This window comes from Ruditapes philippinarum, unplaced genomic scaffold, assembly GCF_026571515.1.
Source record: "Ruditapes philippinarum isolate M1 unplaced genomic scaffold, ASM2657151v2 ctg6191_1_1_1_1, whole genome shotgun sequence".
Lineage (NCBI taxonomy): Eukaryota > Metazoa > Mollusca > Bivalvia > Venerida > Veneridae > Ruditapes > Ruditapes philippinarum.
In genome coordinates, this window is record NW_026864625.1 from 13,018 (window position 1) to 36,156 (window position 23,139).

At 33.5% G+C, this 23,139-nt stretch overlaps 1 protein-coding gene and 1 long non-coding RNA gene across 3 annotated transcripts; one reads left to right on the forward strand and one right to left on the reverse strand.

Annotated features, from left to right (window-relative positions):
• Positions 1-777: 777 nt before the first annotated feature.
• Positions 778-16,218, forward strand: LOC132726301 (3-oxoacyl-[acyl-carrier-protein] reductase FabG-like). 2 transcript variants are annotated; one of them, XM_060711608.1, is made up of 9 exons: positions 778-898; positions 2,330-2,463; positions 2,730-2,822; positions 5,178-5,263; positions 11,768-11,861; positions 12,477-12,546; positions 12,826-12,862; positions 13,505-13,568; positions 14,343-16,218. In XM_060711608.1, exons 1-9 carry the CDS (start codon positions 841-843, stop codon positions 14,499-14,501), a joined length of 795 nt encoding a protein of 264 aa, XP_060567591.1. In that variant the 5' UTR covers positions 778-840; the 3' UTR covers positions 14,502-16,218. The 2 variants fall into 2 exon arrangements, with proteins under 2 accessions (XP_060567591.1, XP_060567592.1); XM_060711609.1 differs by lacking the exon at positions 5,178-5,263 and adding an exon at positions 6,823-6,908.
• Positions 16,219-16,576: 358 nt separating this feature from the next.
• Positions 16,577-20,981, reverse strand: LOC132726303 (uncharacterized). The gene is made up of 3 exons (XR_009625174.1): positions 20,845-20,981; positions 19,931-20,297; positions 16,577-18,644 (listed from the first exon to the last, which is right to left on the reverse strand). It is a non-coding gene; the product is annotated as an uncharacterized LOC132726303 (long non-coding RNA).
• Between the last annotated feature and the right edge of the window lie 2,158 nt (positions 20,982-23,139).

Below are 23,139 nucleotides of genomic sequence, written 5' to 3' on the forward strand. Positions count from 1 at the left end.
ATGATATTTTGACGTTGCGCGGAAAAGTTGTGGTAAACGCCCTATCACCGTGTAAATTAAGAATGTCAGCACAACCAATGGTAAGCTTGGGGACGTAAGCTCACAATACCACAACCAAGCTGCCCAGTGAAGAAAAATTGTCACGGCTACAGAGGTATGCCGTCAGAATTTTTTTATATATATAATAAAAACATTAGTAGGCTAATATGTGTTTAAGAACAGCTAGTGTTATCCTGCTCTAGATAATAAACATATGTACGTAATGCTAAAGACACAGATACAGTACATAATGTTTTTATGCAGAACATATGAATTTCATATAAAATACTTAGTTCATGCTCCTTAGCGTTTTTAAATTACGTACTGATTTTTTCATGTAACGAAATGCGTTAATTAATTCTCAAGAATTCATGGTGCCAAATCATGACAATTTTATCTATACAGTACATGTATATACTTTGAATCGCTGGAATAATTTACTTTTTAAAAATGAACATATGCGATAAAATATTTATCTCTATTGCATGCTTTTCAGTGGGAAGTAGATAGATAGACCTGGGACGTATCGTATGTTCCAGGATAGACATTTTTATTATCTAATTATGTTTTGATATTGTCGCAGTGTGATTTCACTGTAGCCGGACTATATCTGAATAAAAAACATTCATGAAATAATTAAATAGAAAATTTATTTCTTTTATATCTAATCTTAAATTATATTTCACTCGTGAACACTAGCTCTCATGCATGCAAAACAAACAAATATCCCGATTATAAAACTCGACGGTCTTTTCGACGGTATTGCGAAGACCGGAGACCGTCAATTAGTAAAACCCAAACATGGCGGACAGTGCTTTCGGTTTGGCGAGATTAGATGGAAAAGTTGCTCTAATTACTGGTTAGATGGGTTTTATTTAATGTTTATGTGTTTCAAGTAGAATTTTTTTTTGTAAACAAGTTTAATCGTTGTCATTACATACAGAGAAGTATCTTTGAAACAATAATAGTTAAATCGGTCACACGTCACGAACCAGCCCCAAAATTAGTCGAATCGGCCCATAGGTGTTCGGCGCGTTGATTGGTCACTACCCCCGGGCCAACTTACCCCCCCCCCCTCAAAGGTATGCAACTCGCCGCATGAAAAAATGTTTGAGTTATGGAGTTCATATTAAGATGAGTGCTGAAAAATACTAAATATATATGTATCATTTTTTTTATTTTTTGTGGGAGATGAAGGTAATTGAATTAAAAGCATATACCAAATATTTAAACATGTTTCAAATGAATTTTTTTTTACATTTTACATTGTTTTGAGAGGTAGGAGGGTTGTAGAGTTGGTGAGGGGGGGGGGCGAGTTGGAAGGGGGGGGGGGGGGTAGTGACCAATCAACGCGTCGAACACCTATGGTTTCAAGTACCTGTGTAATAATTGTTATTAATGTTATATTGCAGGTGTGCTATGATTGTTGATTGATTTCTACATTTAATTACAATTAAGTATCTTCATATATTAAAGGCTATCTACCCTACCCATCCCACCACCCACCCATCTACCCACCAACCCACTTATATTCCCACCCACACACCCACCTTCCCACCTAATAAATGACCCAAAAGGTCAAATTATTGCAAATTATTGAAATTGCTGTCACCTTCCCTGGCCAGCCTGGTCATATGGTCTAGTGCACTAGAAGTGCACACGGTGTGCACTTCTAGTTCAGCTCTAGTGCGCTAGAAGTGTACAAGGGTGGGAAGTTTAGTGTGAACTCAACTGTATATCAAACTTAAATTGACCTTGTCTCTTTTATGACCTTGACCTTAATGGTTAAATTTTTTAATTTTCACTTTTTGCTAAACTTGGTAATGAATAATTTGATTATATTTACATTTTGACAAAACTACAATTTGGACAAGACCTTCTTTAAAAAGGTTGAATTGACCTTGACCTTTAAATGACATTGAACATCAAGGTCAAAGTACTGAATTTTGTTTATGATTCATACAATGTATGATAATGTACTTGGACAAAACAACAAGAGTGACTTGACAGACCTATAAAAATAAAAAGGGAACACTTTATTTTCTTAATTTTTAAAAAAAAAATTGTTTAAACTGTTTATTTGTTTGCTATTTAAATAAAAATAAATAAGCATTGCCCCCACCTGGCTTTGACTGTTGTTCAGATATCTGATAATCAGAATCTACTGTCCTGGCCAGTAAAGGACATCTAAAGTTGGCTGTTTATTTGGTCGTATTTTCACAAGTAGCTGCAACATATATATATATAAATATATATAGTTATAAAAATGATTAAATGATTTGTTACACAGGAGCTAGCTCCGGAATTGGTGCAGGTACAGCCCACATGTTTGCCAAACTTGGTGCTAGACTGGCTCTCACAGGTAGAAACGAAGATAACCTCAACAAACATGGTGATGAATGTGAAAAACTTGGAGGAAACAAGGTGTGATATTGTGGACATGTTCCACAATTTAAATCACTTAAATAAAATATTTCCATTTAATTTAGTGGTGAGAAACTTTTTTAGTTATCCCTTATCATTAGTTCCCTAATTATATAATATCCACAGTTCTATAACCATACAAGTTAAAGAACAACCCTGTACCACCCCAGTCTTTTGATAATTTTTTGTTCAATACACTGCTTGCTCACTGGAACTTTTATAAAAAGTTTATTAACTGCCAGTAAAAGATGCTTTGTATGTTATAGGTACTATGTCTTCCTGGAGATCTAACAATAGAGGAAGATGTGAAGAGAATTGTTAACGAAGCTGTAAAGCACTATGGACGACTTGATATTCTGGTAACATTGTTATCTAAATTTAATCTTGTTCTGTGTATAAGATATGTAGGCATAAAATCAAACAGTAGTATTAAACTTGTATCACATTTATTTAATATACAATAGTAGACATGTTAACTTTGCTTAGTGCCTTTTTTGTATTAATATAACAGATAGTGACTTAATTTGTTTTTATGCCCGTACATCATCAGAAATGGGTTGGGGGTGGCATATTGATTTTATCCTTCTTTGAATAAATTTTTGTATTTGATACAAAATTCTACAGGACCATTTAACCATTTTCATGTACTTAAATTTGACCATGAATCCTATTAATGGCATTGATGCTGATGGTTTATTTCAGAATATTATCATTTTTTTGCTTGAATTCATTTTCAAAGAAAAAAATAGAGGTTTTTGTTACTGTCATGGTAGTGTTCCTGTTGGTGAATTTTCCTGTCTAAATTTTGCTCGATTTTTGCTGATTTTTGCTATGCATGGCTATATCTGTGTTATTTTTGAATGGATTGTCTTCAAACTTGAACACAACAATCTTTTAGAATAGACCTTCAAGTTAACCAGACAGACCGTGACCTTCATTCAAGGCACAAGTTTTTTAACTCACCTGAGCTTGCTCAGGGTGAGCTTTTAGGATCGTTGAATGTCTGTCCACATTTGTTCGTTAACACTCTAGCGGTCACATTTTTGCCTCAATCATCATCAACTTTGTCAGGATGCTTGTCTAGGTAATTTCTGGGATGAGTTTGAACATGGATTATCTGGGATGAAAAACTAGGTCATAGGAGCTTAAAATAGAAAAATCTTGGGTAAAAAACTAGGCCACACCGCTCAATTATGGAAAAACCTTATTAACACACTAGTGGTCACAATTTTGCCTCAATCATCATCAAACTTTGTCATAATGCTTGTCTAAGTAATTGCTCTGAATTTTGAATAAAAGACAGGGTCACAGGAGCTAAAAAAAGAAAAGTATTGTTAACACTCTAGTGGCTACTGTTCTGATAAAAAAATCCTGGAAATTGGTCAGAAAGTTTGTTTTGATGATTTCTAGGTGAAAGTTTGAATATGGGTCACCTGTGGTCAAAAACTAAGTCACACCGCCCAAAGATGGAAAAACCTTAAAACACTCTAGTGGTCACATTTTTGACTCAATTTATCAGACTTGGTCAGGATGCTTGTCTAGGTAATTGCTTAGGTGAGTTCGAACATGGGTCATCTCGGATGAAAAACTAGGTCATAGGAGCTAAAAATAGATAAATCTTGTTAACACTAGTGGCTACTGTTTTGACCCTGGGGGTCATTGATTTTCCATATTTGTATATAGTAAAAACTAAAAAAAATCTTCTTTTAAAAACTCAAAATAGCTAAAGCTTAGATATAAATATGAAACATCTTCTAATGTGTGCCTACCAAGTTAGTTCAAATAAGGGCCCTTGGGTTAAAATTGGCCCCGCCCGAAGATTTATTGATTTTCATTATATGTGTATAGTAAAAACTTAAAAAATCTTCTTATAAAAAACCCAAAGAGCTAGAGTTTAGATACTATGCATGAAATATCTTATAGTGAATGTCTACCAAGTTTGTTCAAATAAAAACCCTGGGGTCAAAATTGGCCCCTCCTGGGGGGGGGGGGGGGTCATTGTTTTTCCCTCTATGTGTATAGTAAAAACTTAAAAAAAAATTTTTAAGAAAACCCCACAGAGCTAGAGCTTAGATATTTATTCATGAAACATCTTCTAATGGGTGTCTACCAAGTTTGTTCAAATAAAAGCCCTTGGTTTAAAATAAGCCTTGGCCCAGGGGCCTATATACAGGTGAGTGATTTCAGTGCCATCGTGGCCCTCTTGTTAAATAACCTTACCATAAAGTCCTCAGAGGTGAGCTGTTGTGATTGCTGTGTGTCTGTCATTCTCCACTATTTCTTTGAACAACATCTCCTAAACTACTGGAGGGATTTTGACAAAACTTTACAGGAATGATTTTCTGATGCATAAACAACAATTCCCAGAGCTTTGATATTTGGCTTGTAGTATTTCATACCTGAAGTCTACAAATGTTTTAAAAAAAATTTATACAGCTTTGGTCAAAAATGACAATGAAAATGTAACCATTTTTAGCATTGTATCTTAGGTGAGAGATCCAGGGCCATCATGACTCTCTTGTTTAAAATGGTTGTTATGAATTATATTTTTCTTACAAATTATACAAAAGTTTCTATGGACATTTTTCTTGATCATTAGATTGTTTCATAGGATTCTTTGTATAAATCATAAAATAATTTCTATGATTTTTATAAATCATAAAATATTTTCTATGATTTTTTTTATAACTTAAATGTGTATCTTCATGGCTCAGGTTAACAGTGCAGGCATTGTGGAACTTGGAACAATAGAGAATACATCACTAGAACAATATGACAAGATCATGAATACAAATGTCAGGTGATGATTGGTGATTTCAACTTAATTTGAGCCACGCCATGACAAAACCAACATAATGTGTTTGCAACCAGCATGGATCCAGACCAGCCTGCGCATCCATGCAGTCTGATCAGGATCCATACTGTTCGCTATCAGTTTCTCTACTTGTTTTAGGGTTTGTAAGCAAACAGCATGGATCCTGATCAGACTGTGCGGATGCGCAGGCTGGTCTGGATCCATGCTGGTCGCAAAAGCAATACATGGTTTTTGTCATGGCGCTGCTCATTTAACATTATATCAGAGAATTTGAGTTTCACTCCTACCCATAGTTTAACAATATATAACCATTGTTCACTAAACCTTTTTGGCTATTACAATGGGAACAGTAAGAAGATAAGGGTTTTCATAATAACAAAATTTTTATACATGTCTGATATAAATATATACATGTAAATTAAGAAACTGTTTCTTGCTTGTAATTTATTTGAAATATTATGATGAAAAAATTGTCTTAATGAAGCATTGAGGATTCAAAATTTAGCTTTGAAAAATATGACAACACAAGGACCTGTGACAACAAAGATCCAAGTGCATTGACCTAGTAACTTAAAACTTTGTATGTACATGTAGATGTACTTTGATGAGTTCTACCTGTCCCACCAATTTTCAGGTCAAGGTCACTAGGACCTGCAATCAGTAATCACAAAAGATAAATCATTCTATCAAAGTGCATTGACCTATGAAGTTCAAACTTTGTATGTAGTAGGTCTCCCGCAACCCATTTTGTCATACTTATAAGTCTAAGGTCAAGATCACGGGGACCTGTAACAACAAAACATAAACTGGCCATTACATTAGAATGCATTGACATAGGAACTTTAAGCTAGATGCATGTGATTTACCTTGTTTACATCTACTTACCATATTCATTTTAAGGTCAAAAGGTCAAAGTTGAAGGTGACAATTACAACGAATTTTTCATTTACAATGCATATTGTTTTCAGCCGTGACACTAACTGCAGACTTTGAAGTTGTGCCTGTCATGTCCATGTAAAATGTCAAATCAATGTGTCCTTTAATTCAAATTATCTCTTTCTTTGGAAAATTTGCAGTTTTTAAATAAGAATTGAGCAAAGTGTATGGCACTTCTTCTCGGACAGCTTTTGTTATCTTGTGAAAAAATATACTGTCCTGGTGCCTTTCTTTACCTCAGTCAAGCTGGAAAATGTTCATATTAATCAATCATACTCTTATTGATGGGATTTATGTGATTTAAATGTTGGCAAAAGAAACTTCAAATATTAATTAGATCTTTTAATGATCAGTGTTTGTTGCATATACAAATACTACCCTCCATAGATATTATTTGATAAAAAGCATAGGGCTTATTGCATGCAGATTTTGAAGGCCTGATGAAATGATGAATGCTTCAGTTTTGTTAGATTGTGGGGGTTGGGGGCCAGGGGCTGAAATTCAAATTGTCAATTAATCAGTTAATCTTCACATTCACTAGTGTTAAACTGTTCTTTACAAATGTTCTAGATTGATTGATTGATTGATAAATTTACATTATTACACAGGTGAATAATGCTGGTATTGGTGAACTTGGCACAATAGAAAACACAAGTTTGGAACAGTTTGACTGGATTATGAATATCAATGTCAGGTGTTAACCATTTCACTATTGCTGTGTATTTTTCATGCATTGTGTATCATAAACAGAATGTAGAGTTAGACATAGTATTTATACCATTTACAGTGATAATTAGACAGAAAGTGAATTGGTCTACAATGGACACGTTTTTTTCGTAAGATTTTCAAATATAGGTCTAGATAAAAAATAATAGAAATTTATCTTTTGGATATTCTTATAAAAAATTTCTTGAAAAAAATGTTGAAAAAGTTTTAAGTGATTTTGTTTAAACATTTTTTATGATGAATATTTTGAAGATATTTTGTTCTATAACAATTTATTACCTGTTATATATAGATATCGATATGTTATATTGGACATTTTATCTCACACTTGTCAACAACCTCCATATCTGAAATTATTCCATGGTTTGTTGTCACATATGATACTGATTACAATCCGCATATTTTTTTAATAGTATTACATACATTCTATTTTGGGCCAATTAACTTTTTTTCTAAGTCCTGAAAGTTGATTCAGGTGATTATCATAAGAATTTATAGAACATGTACTAGCAGGTAACAGCTTAGTACTGTTACAGAACACTAGTATAGTTACTATCTATATATTTTTATAGGTATATATTTTGGAAGTCCTGAAAAAAAAACTAATGCAACTGTACAATTATTGTAATAGCTAGCAATGTAAGTAAGCTTTGGATAGCTTGTGAACTTGCAAAGCTTCCAGTGTATTCTTGTACTTGCATTATTTTATCACCCTGTAGAACACTTTTAATGCTTATAATGAAAAGACTTTTAGATGTATTTCCTTGCAAGATTTCTTTTAGATTTCTATCCAGAATGATTGGTCTATCTTACTCGCACTTGTGACAGCATTATTGGAACAGTTATGCACACAACTTTTTGTCTGAACAACCTGTGAAAGTACTAACTTGAAACTGAACACCTGTATCATAATTTTTAGCTCGACTATACGAAGTATATGGAGAGCTGTCCTACTCGCCCCGGCGTCGGCATCCGCGTCCGCGTCCAGATTTTAGATTAAAGTTTTGGTGCAGTAAAATATTTTTCACTATAACTTTGTCATTTCTTAAGGTATCAACTTCAAACTTCAAATATATGTTCCTTATCATCAACCACATCTTATGTGACAAGGTTCATAACTCTAGCACCAATATTTTCAGATTTATCTCGCCTTGAACTTAGAATTTTCCTTAAAAAATACTATTTTTTAGCTCGACTATTCGATAAGAATAAGTAGAGCTATTGCAGTCACCCGAGCGTCGGCGTCGGCGTAACCACTTATGTTAAAGTTTTTGTAATAGTTCAAATATTTTCAAAGTCCATAGACATATGGCTTTGAAACTTTGCACACTTGTTCACCATCATGACCCCAACCTGTAGACAAGAGGAGGTAACTCTATCAAGCATTTTGACAGAATTATGCCCCTTTTTCGACTTAGAATTTATGTTAAAGTTTTTGTAATAGTTCAAATATTTTCAAAGTCCATTGACATATGGCTTTGAAACTTTGCACACTTGTTCACCATCATGACCCCAACCTGTAGACAAGAGGAGGTAACTCTATCAAGCATTTTGACAGAATTATGCCCCTTTTTCGACTTAGAATTTACGTTAAAGTTTTTGTAATAGTTCAAATATTTTCAAAGTCCATTGACATATGGCTTTGAAACTTTGCACACTTGTTCACCATCATGACCCCAACCTGTAGACAAGAGGAGGTAACTCTATCAAGCATTTTGACAGAATTATGCCCCTTTTTAGCTCGACTATTCGATAAGAATAAGTAGAGCTATTGCAGTCACCCGAGCGTCGGCATCCGCGTCGGCGTCCGCGTCGGCGTAACCACTTATGTTAAAGTTTTTGTAATAGTTCAAATATTTTCAAAGTCCATAGACATATGGCTTTGAAACTTTGCACACTTGTTCACCATCATAACCCAAACCTGTAGACAGGAGGAGGTAACTCTATCAAGCATTTTGACAGAATTATGCCCCTTTTTCGACTTAGAATTTACGTTAAAGTTTTTGTAATAGTTCAAATATTTTCAAAGTCCATTGACATATGGCTTTGAAACTTTGCACACTTGTTCACCATCATGACCCCGACCTGTAGACAGGAGGAGGTAACTGTATCAATCATTTTGACAGAATTATGCCCCTTTTTCGACTTAGAATTTACGTTAAAGTTTTTGTAATAGTTCAAATATTTTCAAAGTCCATTGACATATGGCTTTGAAACTTTGCACACTTGTTCACCATCATGACCCCAACCTGTAGACAGGAGGAGGTAACTGTATCAAGCATTTTGACAGAATTATGCCCCTTTTTCGACTTAGAATTTACGTTAAAGTTTTTGTAATAGTTCAAATATTTTCAAAGTCCATTGACATATGGCTTTGAAACTTTGCACACTTGTTCACCATCATGACCCCAACCTGTAAACAGGAGGAGGTAACTGTATCAAGCATTTTTTTTTACTATCAAGCACTAAGAATAGTCGAGCGTTGCTGTCCTACCGACAGCTCTTGTTCGACTTAGAATTTACGTTAAAGTTTTTGTAATAGTTCAAATATTTTCAAAGTCCATTGACATATGGCTTTGAAACTTTGCACACTTGTTCACCATCATGACCCCAACCTGTAAACAGGAGGAGGTAACTGTATCAAGCATTTTTTTTTACTATCAAGCACTAAGAATAGTCGAGCGTTGCTGTCCTACCGACAGCTCTTGTTCGACTTAGAATTTACGTTAAAGTTTTTGTAATAGTTCAAATATTTTCAAAGTCCATTGACATATGGCTTTGAAACTTTGCACACTTGTTCAACATCATGACCCCAACCTGTAAACAGGAGGAGGTAACTCTATCAAGCATTTTGACAGAATTATGCCCCTTTTTCGACTTAGAATTTACGTTAAAGTTTTTGTAATAGTTCAAATATTTTCAAAGTCCATTGACATATGGCTTTGAAACTTTGCACACTTGTTCACCATCATGACCCCAACCTGTAAACAGGAGGAGGTAACTGTATCAAGCATTTTTTTTACTATCAAGCACTAAGAATAGTCGAGCGTTGCTGTCCTACCGACAGCTCTTGTTACTGATACTTCTTTATTTCTTAAGGGATCAACCTCATACTTCAAATATATGTACCTTATCATCATCCCCATCTTATGTGACAAGGTTTATAACTCTAGCACCAATATTTTCAGATTTATCTCCCCTTGAACTTAGAATTTTCCTCAAAAAATACTATTTCTTACTGTTTCTTCTTTATTTCTTAAGGGATCAACCTCATACTTCAGATATATGTACCTTATCATCATCCCCATCTTATGTGACAAGGTTCATAACTCTAGCACCAATATTTTCAGATTTATCTCCCCTTGAACTTAGAATTTTCCTCAAAAAATACTATTTTTTACTGTTTCTTCTTTATTTCTTAAGGGATCAACCTCATACTTCAAATATATTTACGTTATCATCATCCCCATCTAATGTGACAAGGTTCATAACTCTAGCACCGATATTTTCAGATTTATCTCCCTTTGATTTTAGAATTTTCCATACAAAATATTATTTTTTACTGTAACTTATTTATTTCTAAAGGGATCAACTTCATACTTCAAATATATTTACGTTATCATCATCCACATCTTATGTGACAAGGTTCATAACTCTAGCACCAATATTGCAAGAATTATCTCCCCATAAACTTAGATTTATTTACTAGAAAAATGTTATTTTTTATTTTAACTTTTTTATTTTTAAAGGAATCTACCTCAAACTTCAAATACTTATTCCTTATCATCAATTACATTTTATGTGACAATGTTCATAACTCTTGAAGCAATATTTACAGATTTATCTCTCTTTGAACTTAGGATTTTCTTTAAGAAATATAATAACTTCTTTATTTTTTAATCTATCTACTTCAAATATATATTTCTTATCATTACACAAATGTTGTGTGGCAAGGTCCATAACTCTAGCATGACTATTTCTAGAATTATTCCCCTTGATCTTGGAATTTATGTTAACAAATATTATTTTTTTACTATAACTTAATACATAATTATACATAATTGATTTTTCTTTCATAGCTTTGTCCTCCTTACTGCGTCCAGTACTTTATTAGTCGAGCTTCGCTGTCTCCTGTGACAGCTCTTGTTTATGATTGTCCTACACGGATTATAACTGATTTGTACATTTTTATGATCTTAAAAGACTTCTGGTTCAAGTTTTGCATGGGTAAATCCACAATCACTGAATATATCCACTTGAAATTTCAAACATGGGACATAAGTCTAGCATGAATTTTGACTGAATTAATCTGTGACCACTGAATAAATCCACTTGAAATTTTAAACAAGGACCATAACTCTTGCATGAAAAAGTCAATGACCACTGGATATATCCACTTAAATTTTCAAACAAGGGCCATCATTAATTATAGTCCTTTGTGAAATTCTTGCATGATCCTTTTATAACTCAGAAATAAGGTTGGTGTGCTATTATGTCATTAGCTTGTTCATTTAGTTTTTGTCGCAAGCTGAAACTAATGTTTTGAACAATAGTTTTATTGTCATGTTAAATATGAATGTAGTGGCTTACACATGTTTTAACCTTGAGAAATAAAATTAATGATAACTGATTTTCTAGATTATTGATGTCTTTGTTGTTAAGGTGTTGTGATACATATAGGCCTTCCATTCTCGCTTATGTTGTACCATTTACAATCAGTTTTATAGAGGTATACATTCACAAAGATGTTATATTACAAGTACCTATAAGATAATAAAATAGCTTAGTTCAAAGTATTATGAATTCATTATAATATTTCTGTTTTAGGGCCATGTACCATATAACAATGTTAGCTGTTCCACATCTGGTACAGACTAAAGGGAGCATTGTAAATGTATCCAGTGTAAATGGTATAAGATCTGTAAGTATATTTGTATAAGGACCTTTTTCTAGCTATTTTGAGAATGGGCCACTGGCTTAAATTGGGAAATTTTAACCATACAGTATACATGACTTATGTCTGATCATATCACCTATTGCACCTTTTAAGGAACAATGCAGAAGAGTTATTTCATTTTCAGTTTCATTTTCTGGTATTTGTTTGAAATATTTTTTTATCTGGAGGGAAAAAGAAGTTATTTTGCATTGGGAGTGGGGGAGAAATGCCCTGGTATAACCAATTTTTAAATGAGGATTAGTTGTTTGTCATCGGATGACATCTAATTTTTCAAGAACATGTACTAGTCATCCTAATGGCCAGCAATTTAAAACCAAACTATCTTTCTCCTCCAGCCAGTCTAAACAAATTTTGAAATATACAAATATCATAGATGGCCTGTTCCAGCCTTTTAGACAAGTTAATTCACAGCTTTCAGATTAAGATGTGGTTTATATGTTTTACAAACTGAGCATGTAAACAACTTTAATAGTGGTGCAAGAGATGAATTTAAAATTTTTAATTTAACATAGATATTTCTCTTTGATTTCTTTTCTTTTTTTCATAGAAATTGAACCTTAAGATATTTCCTTGTTTCAGTTTCCGAATGTGCTGGCATATAACATGTCAAAAAGTGCTGTTGACCAATTCACTAGATGTTGTGCCTTAGGTAAGAGATTCAATCTTACATTGCTTGAGACTGATACTTTTGGTTGATTTTTTTTCTCCCGAAGTATTTGTTGTGTTGTTATGTACTTTGGATCTTATTATTCAATGGTGTTTCAGGTCAGTATGTCAAGAGCATTTAGAGTTAAAGTAGATATTCCTATTTTCCCCTGAAAATAAGCCATGTTTTGAACTTTGTTGTAGCAACATGCGGTAGCGTACATTTATGTTATAGATATGTTTGTTTGCAGAGAAAACTTCATTGAACACTTTACTGTTTCAGATTTGGCACCTAAGCAAGTGAGAGTTAACAGTGTAAAGTAAGTATATTAAGCTCTCTTGGTCTTGCTGCTTTAAAGCATATAGAGTTGAAAACCCATAAATTGTTTAAATGGATTTTGGACTTCTATTTTTTGGACAGTTTATTATCAATTTTGGGGATATCCAGATAAAAATTTAGAAAGTAAGTGTTTAAATTAGTGTAGAGCTAGTCAAACTGCATAAATTAAGGCTCATCAGCTTCAGCAGGTAAAGCTCTAAAACTAGGTATTTTTTCAGCCTTTCCAAAACGATATTTTAGTTCAGTTTTTCCATACTTCAAATTTGAAATTGTATTTTGTCTTTCAGAGCTTCCATTAGTGGAAGTTTGCGAATCTTTACTCCTGATTTTGGCTTGTGACTTCCAAAATATAACCCTTTTCCTTTACCTCCAGTATCAAATATTTTGCAGTCTCTGACTTCCAAATTTTGGAACTTAATAGAAGCCCTGGACTCTTTACAGATGAACTATATGAACCTATGTATTGAATTGTTAAAACATGAAATATAGGTAGCATTTAACATTATGATTCATGTATGGCACAAATGATCATATCATGTAGATTTGTGTGACACATTACTGTATAGGTATCTTTTTGCCTTTGTGAGATCAACTTGATTAATTATCATTGTTACAATTTCAGTCCAGGTGTAATAATTACAGAAATACACAAGCGTGGAGGTCTGGATGATGAAGCCTACCAAATGGTAAAATATTTAATTTACCCTGTATCACGGTGGATAAACAAAACTACAGTATCATGTCTTGCAAGCCTGTACAATTCAATGTGTATCATAATCTTGTGATTTACAAGCACCTGGTACTTCTGTTCATTGTACCTTTCTTGGGAACCTATATGATAACTTGTATATTTATTGAAAAAACAAGAAGTAAATTTGTCTATCCACTGAGTGTTTACTAGGTCATTAGTTATCTAAATCCTTTTCTTATATCTTCCAATTATGTAAACAGGAATATTTTCTCTCATTTCTTATTATTAAATTTTTTTTTGCTGTTATGTTTTTTATACACATATGAAAGGTGTATAAAGTTTCATTGTAAGGTAGGATTTACCAGAGAAATACTTTTTAAGTAATACCTGTCCGTTAAAAGCAGGTATGTAGAAATTGATTGGTTAACTTTTGATAGTGTCTCAGAACAAGTTACAGTAAAAAATTGTCCAAAATATTGTCATTTTGTGAAATATGCTCTCCTAGTCTATATTTGAAAATATGTTAAGCTTCACTGTATTTTTATTTTCACATTTAACTCGAATTTACTGAAAGTGCCACTAATATAACTAGACTTTATACTTTTGGTAGCTCAATTTTGTATTTTGATATTGAAATCTCCTTAACCTTGAATGGACTGTTCCTTTACAAAATAATGTAATATTACTGATTATTTTATGTATAACTCAATTGAAAAAAGTCTTTCTTGTGTAAAAAAGTTAGCTCATGTTGTTTGGCTTTATTTTACAGTTTTTGGATAGAACAAAGTTTACCCATGCCCTGGGGCGTCCTGGTCAGGTGGAAGAGGTATCTGCTATGATAGCGTTCCTGGCATCAGAGAATGCTTCGTTTATCACCGGAGCCCAGATACCCATAGATGGAGGCAGACATGCCATGTGTCCAAGATAAAGTCAGGATAATGTCTCGGATTTTACCTTCGGGCATTTCATTCCAGGTTGTGTGTGTATATCACCAGCTTCCATCTTTGTTTTAATGCTCAGTCAAATATTTCACTGGAAACAAATAGTCAAGGGTTTATCCCTCTTTCCAATGTTCTTTCACAATTTACTGGAAGCAAAGTTATTGAATATCAGTGAAGGACTATAGAACATTGGGGAAAAAATAATATGTCATGGTTGTGATATCATCATATGAAGGAAGCTTAAGTGATGCAGACATCACCTCATATAGTCATAGATTGATAGTATAAAACTTGTTTATACAAAAATGAGTCATATTGCAGATATGTATTACAGTAACCAATATCATGAGGACAGGTGAAGGTTGAATATGTGGAATGTCTCTGTTTTATTTGTCTGTTAGTTAGAAAATGTGAATTAAACTGAAATTGGATCTTTTAAACATCAATTTTAAAGTAAAGGCCAGAAAACGAAATAGCTTGCAACTGAAGCCCGCTCTAATACAAGCAACTTCCAAGGTTATGCAAAGTGTTTGATAAAACGGCTTATAAACTGACGAAGATCCAATATTCTATGGAAAGCTTATATTTTCCCCCGTAGACTGGTGCATATCCCAAAGAAATTGGTACAGAAATAAAATATTTACGGCTATTTTCTTTTCCGAATCGAGCAACATTTGTCTTGGAAATGATGCCGAAAATGATGTCAATGTCACGTGGAATTGCCACACTGTAATCCTTTTTAGTATACTTTTCATTTATAGTCAATAATTTTAATACAACAAAGCTATTTCAATTGAAAAGTGATATGTGGTGTGACCCATTTTTAGGGCAGAAGGTATATACATGCACCTTGATCAGTCCTACTTGCCATGTCTATTTTGGGTCAAGTACTTGCCATGTCTATTTTGGGTCAAGAGGTCAAGGTCACATGGACCTTTGTTAACTTTTATATTTTTTTTCTTAAGTTTTCTATTTACAGTTAATAACTGGAATTATGATTTTAAAACTTTATATTTGGATGCACATCAATGAGTTCTGCCTGCCACATCTTTTTTTAAAAGGTTGATATGAAACTTAATTAATATTATATTTTTTCTTAGGAAATTTGCAGTTTACCATCAGCACTGTAAAAAGTGAAGCATGCTGGGCCATCTTTTGTTTCTTTTATCCAAGTCTTTAATAACTGGAATGATACAATTTTTGCAAATTGATAAAGTCTCTCTAGAGATATCTACTATAGATATAGTAGATCAAGGTAGATCACTTTTGAAGGAGATCATCTTTTGTTTCTTTTATCATTCGTAATAAGCAATGATTTAATATTTGCATTTAGACAAAGTCTCTTTCAAGATATCAGCTATAGATATAGTAGATCAAGGTCAATACTCCTGAAGGAGATTAGAAATTGTTTATTTTTTCAAACCAGCATATGTTTTTAATAGAACAACAATGTGTTTTTAATCCTGATTTTTGGGAAACATTGTTTCTAGGTATTTTTTGTTTGTTTTGTGTTTTTGTATGTATGTTTTCAGAAAAAAAAAGTCAATTAAGGACTTTGAATTTATTGTTTAAAACTTTAATAATTTCATCATGCTATTATTATGTTTATGCTTTGAACAAAAATCATCTGTATAAGATACTACCATATTATCATCTGTAAGCAAGTGAATTACATGTATGTACAATAAAAGTGCTGTGTATAGATTGTTGATTTTGTTGTTTTTATAACATGAATAACTTTGTTATCAGAAGAGGATGTGCATCTTTGGATCCATCTTGATAAACCGAAAAAAAGTGTCAGCATAAAAGAATAGTCATCAAAATCACACTAAAATATCAAAACCTCTATCTCATTTCTGGTCAGAATTATTTAAAACTTCACATCCTTTTTTGGTTGTTTCTCAATATCATTTAAATAAATCTGCTTGACTAAAATTGGTCTAACAGTTCTTTTAAAACATTCTCTTGTTTAACATATTATAGCTTAGTTCTTTAAAATTGTAGCACGATTCTTTCATGTATGTTGACATTAAGTGGCTGATAGTGATAAGTAGATAGTATATTTTGTTTAAAAAAGTTTTATTTTTTTAAGTCAATGTCATAAAAGATCAGTAACATAGCAGATTCTGAGATTCATCTGATCAAATAAAATGTCATACTGATTCTTGTCCTGCACAATGTCTAACAAGAGCACCGCTAGGCGGAGCATTATATGCCCGAAAGTGTTTTTTTTTTAGTAAGGATGAAGCTTTCGTAAGACATGGGAATTCGCTGTTCATCATATAAAATTTTACAGCTGTAGGTTGATTTATACTTAAGTTATTAATAATGACCTTAACCTATGACCTTGTGACCCCAAATTCAATAGGGGTCTTCTACCTTATATGGACAATCATCCTAAGAAGTTTGAATATTGTGGGCCAATTGGAACTTTAATTATGCTCTAGAAACTCTTTTCAGTATTAAGGTAAAAGTGACTTTGACCTTTGACCTTGTGACCCCAAAATCAATAGGGGTCTTCTACACAATATAGACAATCATCCTATGAAGTTTGAATATTGTGGGCCAAATGGAACTTACGTTATGCTCCGGAAACTGTTTTTGGTTTTAAGGTAATTGTGACCTTGACCTAGTGACCCCAAAATCAATAGGTTTTTTTTGACAATATGGACAATCATCCTATGAAAATTGAATATTGTGGGCCAATTGGAACTTAAGTTATGCTCCAGAAACTGTTTTCAGTTTTAAGGATATAGTGCCCTTGACCTTTTGACCCCAAAATCAATAGGGGTCTTCTACCCAATATGGACAATCATCCTATGAAGTTTGAACACTGTGGGCCAAATAGAACTTAAGTTATGCTCCGGAACCTGTTTCCAGTATCAAGGTAATAGTGACTTTGACCTTGTGACCCAAAAATCAATAGAGGTCTTCTATCCAATATGGACAATCATCCTATGAAGTTTGAACATTGTGGGTCAATTGGAACTTAAGTTATGCTCCGGAAACTGTTTTCAGTATCAAGGTAATAGTGACTTTGACCTTGTGACCCCAAAATCAATAGGGGTTTTCTACCCAATATGGACAATCATCCTATGAAGTTTGAACACTGTGGGCCAAATAGAACTTAAGTTATGCTCCGGAAACTGTTTCCAGTATCAAGGTAATAGTGACTTTGACCTTGTGACCTCAAAATCAATAGGGGTCTTCTACCCAATATGGACAATCATCCAATGAAGTTTGAACTTTGTGGTTCCAATGGAACTTAAGTTATGCTCCGGAAACTGTTTTCAGTTTTAAGGTCATAGTGACTTTGACCTTTTGACCCCAAAATCAATAGGGGTCTTCTACCCACTATGGACAATCATCCTATGAAGTTTGAACATTGTGGGTCAATTGGAACTTAAGTTAAGGTCCGGAAACTGTTTTCAGTATCAAGGTAATAGTGACCTTTGACCTTGTGACCCTAAAATCAATAGGGGTCTTCTACCCAATATGGACAATCATCCTATGAAGTTTGAACATTGTGGGTCGAATGGAACTTAAGTTATGCTCCGGAAACTGTTTTCAGTTTTAAGGTCATAGTGACCTTGACTTTTGACCCCAAAATCAATAGGGGTCTTCTACCCAATATGGACAATCATCCTATGAAGTTTTAACATTGTGGGCCAAATGGAAATTAAGTTATGCTCCGGAAACCAAATTGCTAACGGACGGACGGACAGACAGACAGACGCCAGGGGGTATAACATAATATGCCCTTTCGGGCATATAAAAAAGCTTTTAAAGGAGCTCCAGCATAAAAACATAAAAAATTCTTACATGGATCAACAAGTGCTCTTACAATGAAAAAAATATATGAAAAAGGTAAAAAAAAAGATAATCAGAAGCAAATTGGAAATCAATTGTGTTTTTCTTAGCAGGATTTGAATAAAAAGTGTTTACACCTATTTCATTTTTGGGTGAAAATACATAGTAATAAATGATTATATTTGAAAAACAGGTGAAATTTTGCACACAAGTAGTCTAGAGCTTCATCAAATAGTAAAAAATAAAAAATCAAGTCTTGCGAAGTCAAATACCTCATTGTAGTCCTATTAAGAAATCAATTCTTAAAAGTTCATTTTTAGCTCACCTGTCACAAAGTGACAGGGTGAGCTTTTGTGATCGCTTTTCGTCCGGCGTCCGGCCGTCGTCCGTCCGTCCGTCCGTCGTCCGTCCGTAAACTTTTGCTTTAAATGACATCTCCTCACAAACCACTGAGCCAATTTCATCCAAACTTCACAGGAATGTTCCTTTGGTGGTCACCTTTAAAAATTGTTCAAAGAATTTAATTCCATGCAGAACTCTGGTTGCCATGGCAACGGAAAGAAAAATCTTTAAATATCTTCTTTTAAACAACCCTAAGAGCTAGAGCTTAGATATTTGGCATGAAACATTTTCTAGTGAGTGTCTACCAAGTTTGTTCAAATAAAAGCCCTGGGGTCAAAATTGGCCCCGCCCCGGGGGGTCATTGATTTTCCCTATATGCATATAGTAAAAACTTAAAAAAATCTTCTTTTAAAGAACCATAAGAGCTAGAGCTTAGATATTTGGCATGAAACATCTTCTAGTGAATGTCTACCAAGTTTGTTCAAATAAAAGCCCTGGGGTCAAAACTGACCCCGCCCCAGGGGATCATAGATTTTCCCTATATACATATAGTAAAAACTTAAAAAATCTTCTTTTAAAGAACTCAAAGAGCTAGAGCTAAGATATTTAGCATGAAACATCTTCTAATGAGTGTCTACCAAGTTTGTTCAAATAAAAGCCCTGGGGTCAAAATTGGCCCCGCCCCAGGGGGTGATTGATTTTCCCTATATGCATATAGTAAAATCTTAAAAAATCTTCTTTTAAAGAACTCAAAGAGCTAGAGCTAAGATATTTAGCATGAAACATGTTCTAATGGGTGTCTACCAAGTGTGTTCAAATAAAAGCCCCGGGGTCAAAACTGGCAAACTGGCCCCGCCCTGGGGGGGCAGGGGGTCATTGATTTTCCTTATATGTTTATAGCAAAAACTTAAAAATCTTCTTTGAAAAAACCCAAATAGCTAGAGTTTAGATATTAAGCATGAAACATCTTTAAGTAAATATCTACAAAGTTTGTTCAAATAAAAGCCTGGGGGTCAAAACTGGCCCTGCCCCAGGGGTTTTATTGTTTTTAACTATATGTGTATAGTAAAAACTTTAAAAATCTTCTTTTAAAAAACCCAATGAGCTAGAACCTAGATGTTTAGCATGAAACATCTTCTTATGGGTGTCTACCAAGTCTGTTTAAATAAACAAATAAAAGCCCTTGGGTAAAAATTGGCCCGGGGGTTGGGGTGGGCTATATACAGGTGAGCGACCTCAGGGCCATCATGGCCCTCTTGTTTACCAAAACTAACAATTTAATTTGGATTTAAATTATTGATATTAATGATGTTTTAATTAGAACATTTTGCAAAAAATAATCTTAACATCTAGAAAGCTGTAGAGTTGAACACAATAATATTGCAAAATATGTCCATACATCAGTATAGTTGCACTTCAGGTCTAAACTTCTGCAGAAAGAAGCATCGAATCTTAGTAAATTTTCAAAACCTAATTGAACCAAAATATGTCATAACTAAATATTTCATTTCACTTTATCCCAGCACCATATTGACCCATCGTCGCACACGGCAAGTAGAGTGTCACCGTTAGGAGAGAAACACGTCTGTCTGACGGCAGAGTAACACTTGGGATGAGTCAGCACAGAACATCTGTAAAACATAGTAAATAGTCCGGCATTAGATAAGGGAAAATAACAATCAATGTTGTCTACATGTAAGCAAATAGTAATTTATTGTTTCATGTAAGTAAGCTGTCCAGCTATTTACCTGATGGCATTAACTTGTTTTGAAAAGGAATATAAGTGTTCATGCACCGTGTACATATAGTTGGTGAGTTGCTATACTATCATTACAGCATTGTTGTGACTTTGGTTTGTAGAAATTAATGATCCGTACAATAAGACAATTTATACCATAATCGTCAAACGGTTACCACACTAATAGCGGAAATACATTTGAACTACTCTTGAAGTAAAATCAGACAATTTTTTATATTGTACCAAACACGAAAAAAAGCTTCAATTTAAAAGACAGGCAACTTCAGCAAAAGCAAAAATATATTGACAAACAGATTTAACCCTTTGAAGACTGTTGGCTTTATATCAATTAGATTCACTTGTAAAGACTAGGTGTATTCACACTTGTTCATAGAATAAAGCTTAAAAGATACATATGTAAATTACATGTCAATACTTACTTTGCTAGAACAGGATCTTCAACATCAATGTCCCAGACAAATATCCTTCCAACTTGATTACCCAAAGCCATTGTCTGTAATTCAAAATGGAAATAAAAGTTAAATGTTACATGCAGATTATAATAGGAATGTACATGTAGATTCCCGTCCCTAGATTTGCTACTACTTGCCAGCTATTTCCACTGAAAAGGGTGGCATTAAGTGTAAAAAAGGTGAAATTAACTGGAAAGTGACAAAATTCCACTCTTTTTCCACTGTAGTGGCAAAATTACCACCAAACGCCACTATCCTTTGGTGGCATTTAGGTGGCATTGAGTGGAAATTTGAACATAGACTTTTTTCATGGTGGCAAAAAGGTGGAAATTGGTGCAAAATGAAACTTAGTTTATTTTGAAGGTGGAAAATGAGTGGCTTTTAGTGGAAAAGTGAAACTCTAACTATTTTCTGGGTGGCAAATTAGTGGAAAAAATCTTAGAAAATTTTGTGAATAACTTTTAGTCGAAAAGGGAAACTCTTTAACTATTTTCTGGGTGGCATAAAAATTGGTGGAAAAAACTGAGAAATGATTGTGCATTGCAGGATTTATAAGATTTATTTAAGTTAAAACTCCAAACTGAAATAAATCTGATTCTAGTTTTTATCAAAGCATCAAGTGAACTTTTTATCAAAAATAGAATAAATTAAAGTTGAACAGTTGGAAAATTTATCAGAAGCTCGTATTTCTTAAAAATCTTTTATATGCAATACTAAAATGCCATGAACACAATTCTGATACAAAGTCACTGCCCATACTGGTATTATAATTCCAGCTGTAAAGTAGCAGGAAAAGACACTGAAATTGGACGTAAAATCACTTTTCCAGGCGTAAAACACACATAATTAATTAAGAGCAAAAAAATAAGAAAAGTATGGGGTTACTTTATTTTCCATTTTTTCTTTCTTTTTTTCAGTACTTTTCTTTAGGGATGTAAAATTTGACTTAAAAACTCCATAACTTTGCAGGAGAGAGTTATGTATTTTAAAGAAAAACAAACATGAATCAAACTTGTTAACAATAATATTTAAATGCTATTTAATAAATATACATAAAAAATAGATCAGCCTTCAAGATAATGAAGCACTGTGCTTGCTTATTATACATACACAATATAGTATGCCTTTCAGAGGCTTTAAATCTTTTGTAAAAATAATTGTGTGAAAAGTAAATTATAGCTAATAATGTCTGATAATTTCTCATAATCAGGATAAGTAAATACTAGCTAGTAAATAGTGTCTGCATCCTCTAAGATTTAACAACAAGGCATACAACACAGATCTGATAAAACTACTGCCCTCTTATCTAGTAATCTCTGCATGGGGGTTAATAGTTTACTCAAGCTGACCAGACTGTTCCATTTGATTATTTTGGGAGAGGCAACATTATACATGTTATATGTAGAATCTGTGTTAAAATAGCATGCTAAATTATCTTTCAAAAACTTATTTCTACTCAATCTATTTAGGTATTAGACATAGTTTATACATTCAAATGAATGTAAAAAATACAAGAGCTGTCGGTAGGACAGCATGCTCGACTATTCTTAGTGCTTGATAGTAAAAAAAATGCCTGATACAGTTACCTCCTCCTGTTTACAGGTTGGGGTCATGATGGTGAACAAGTGTGCAAAGTTTCAAAGCCATATGTCAATGGACTTTGAAAATATTTGAACTATTACAAAAACTTTAACGTAAATTCTAAGTCGAAAAAGGGGCATAATTCTGTCAAAATGCTTGATAGAGTTACCTCCTCCTGTTTACAGGTTGGGGGTCATGATGTTGAACAAGTGTGCAAAGTTTCAAAGCCATATGTCAATGGACTTTGAAAATATTTGAACTATTACAAAAACTTTAACGTAAATTCTAAGTCGAAAAAGGGGCATAATTCTGTCAAAATGCTTAATAGAGTTTACCTCCTGCTGTCTACAGGTTGGGGTCATGATGTTGAACAAGTGTGCAAAGTTTCAAAGCCATATGTCTATGGACTTTGAAAATATTTGAACTATTACAAAAAACTTTAACGGAAATTCTAAGTCGAAAAAGGGGCATAATTCTGTCAAAATGCTTGATAGAGTTACCTCCTCCTGTCTACAGGTTGGGGTCATGATGGTGAACAAGTGTGCAAAGTTTCAAAGCCATATGTCAATGGACTTTGAAAATATTTGAACTATTACAAAAAACTTTAACGTAAATTCTAAGTCGAAAAAGGGCATAATTCTGTCAAAATACTTGATAGAGTTACCTCCTCCTGTCTACAGG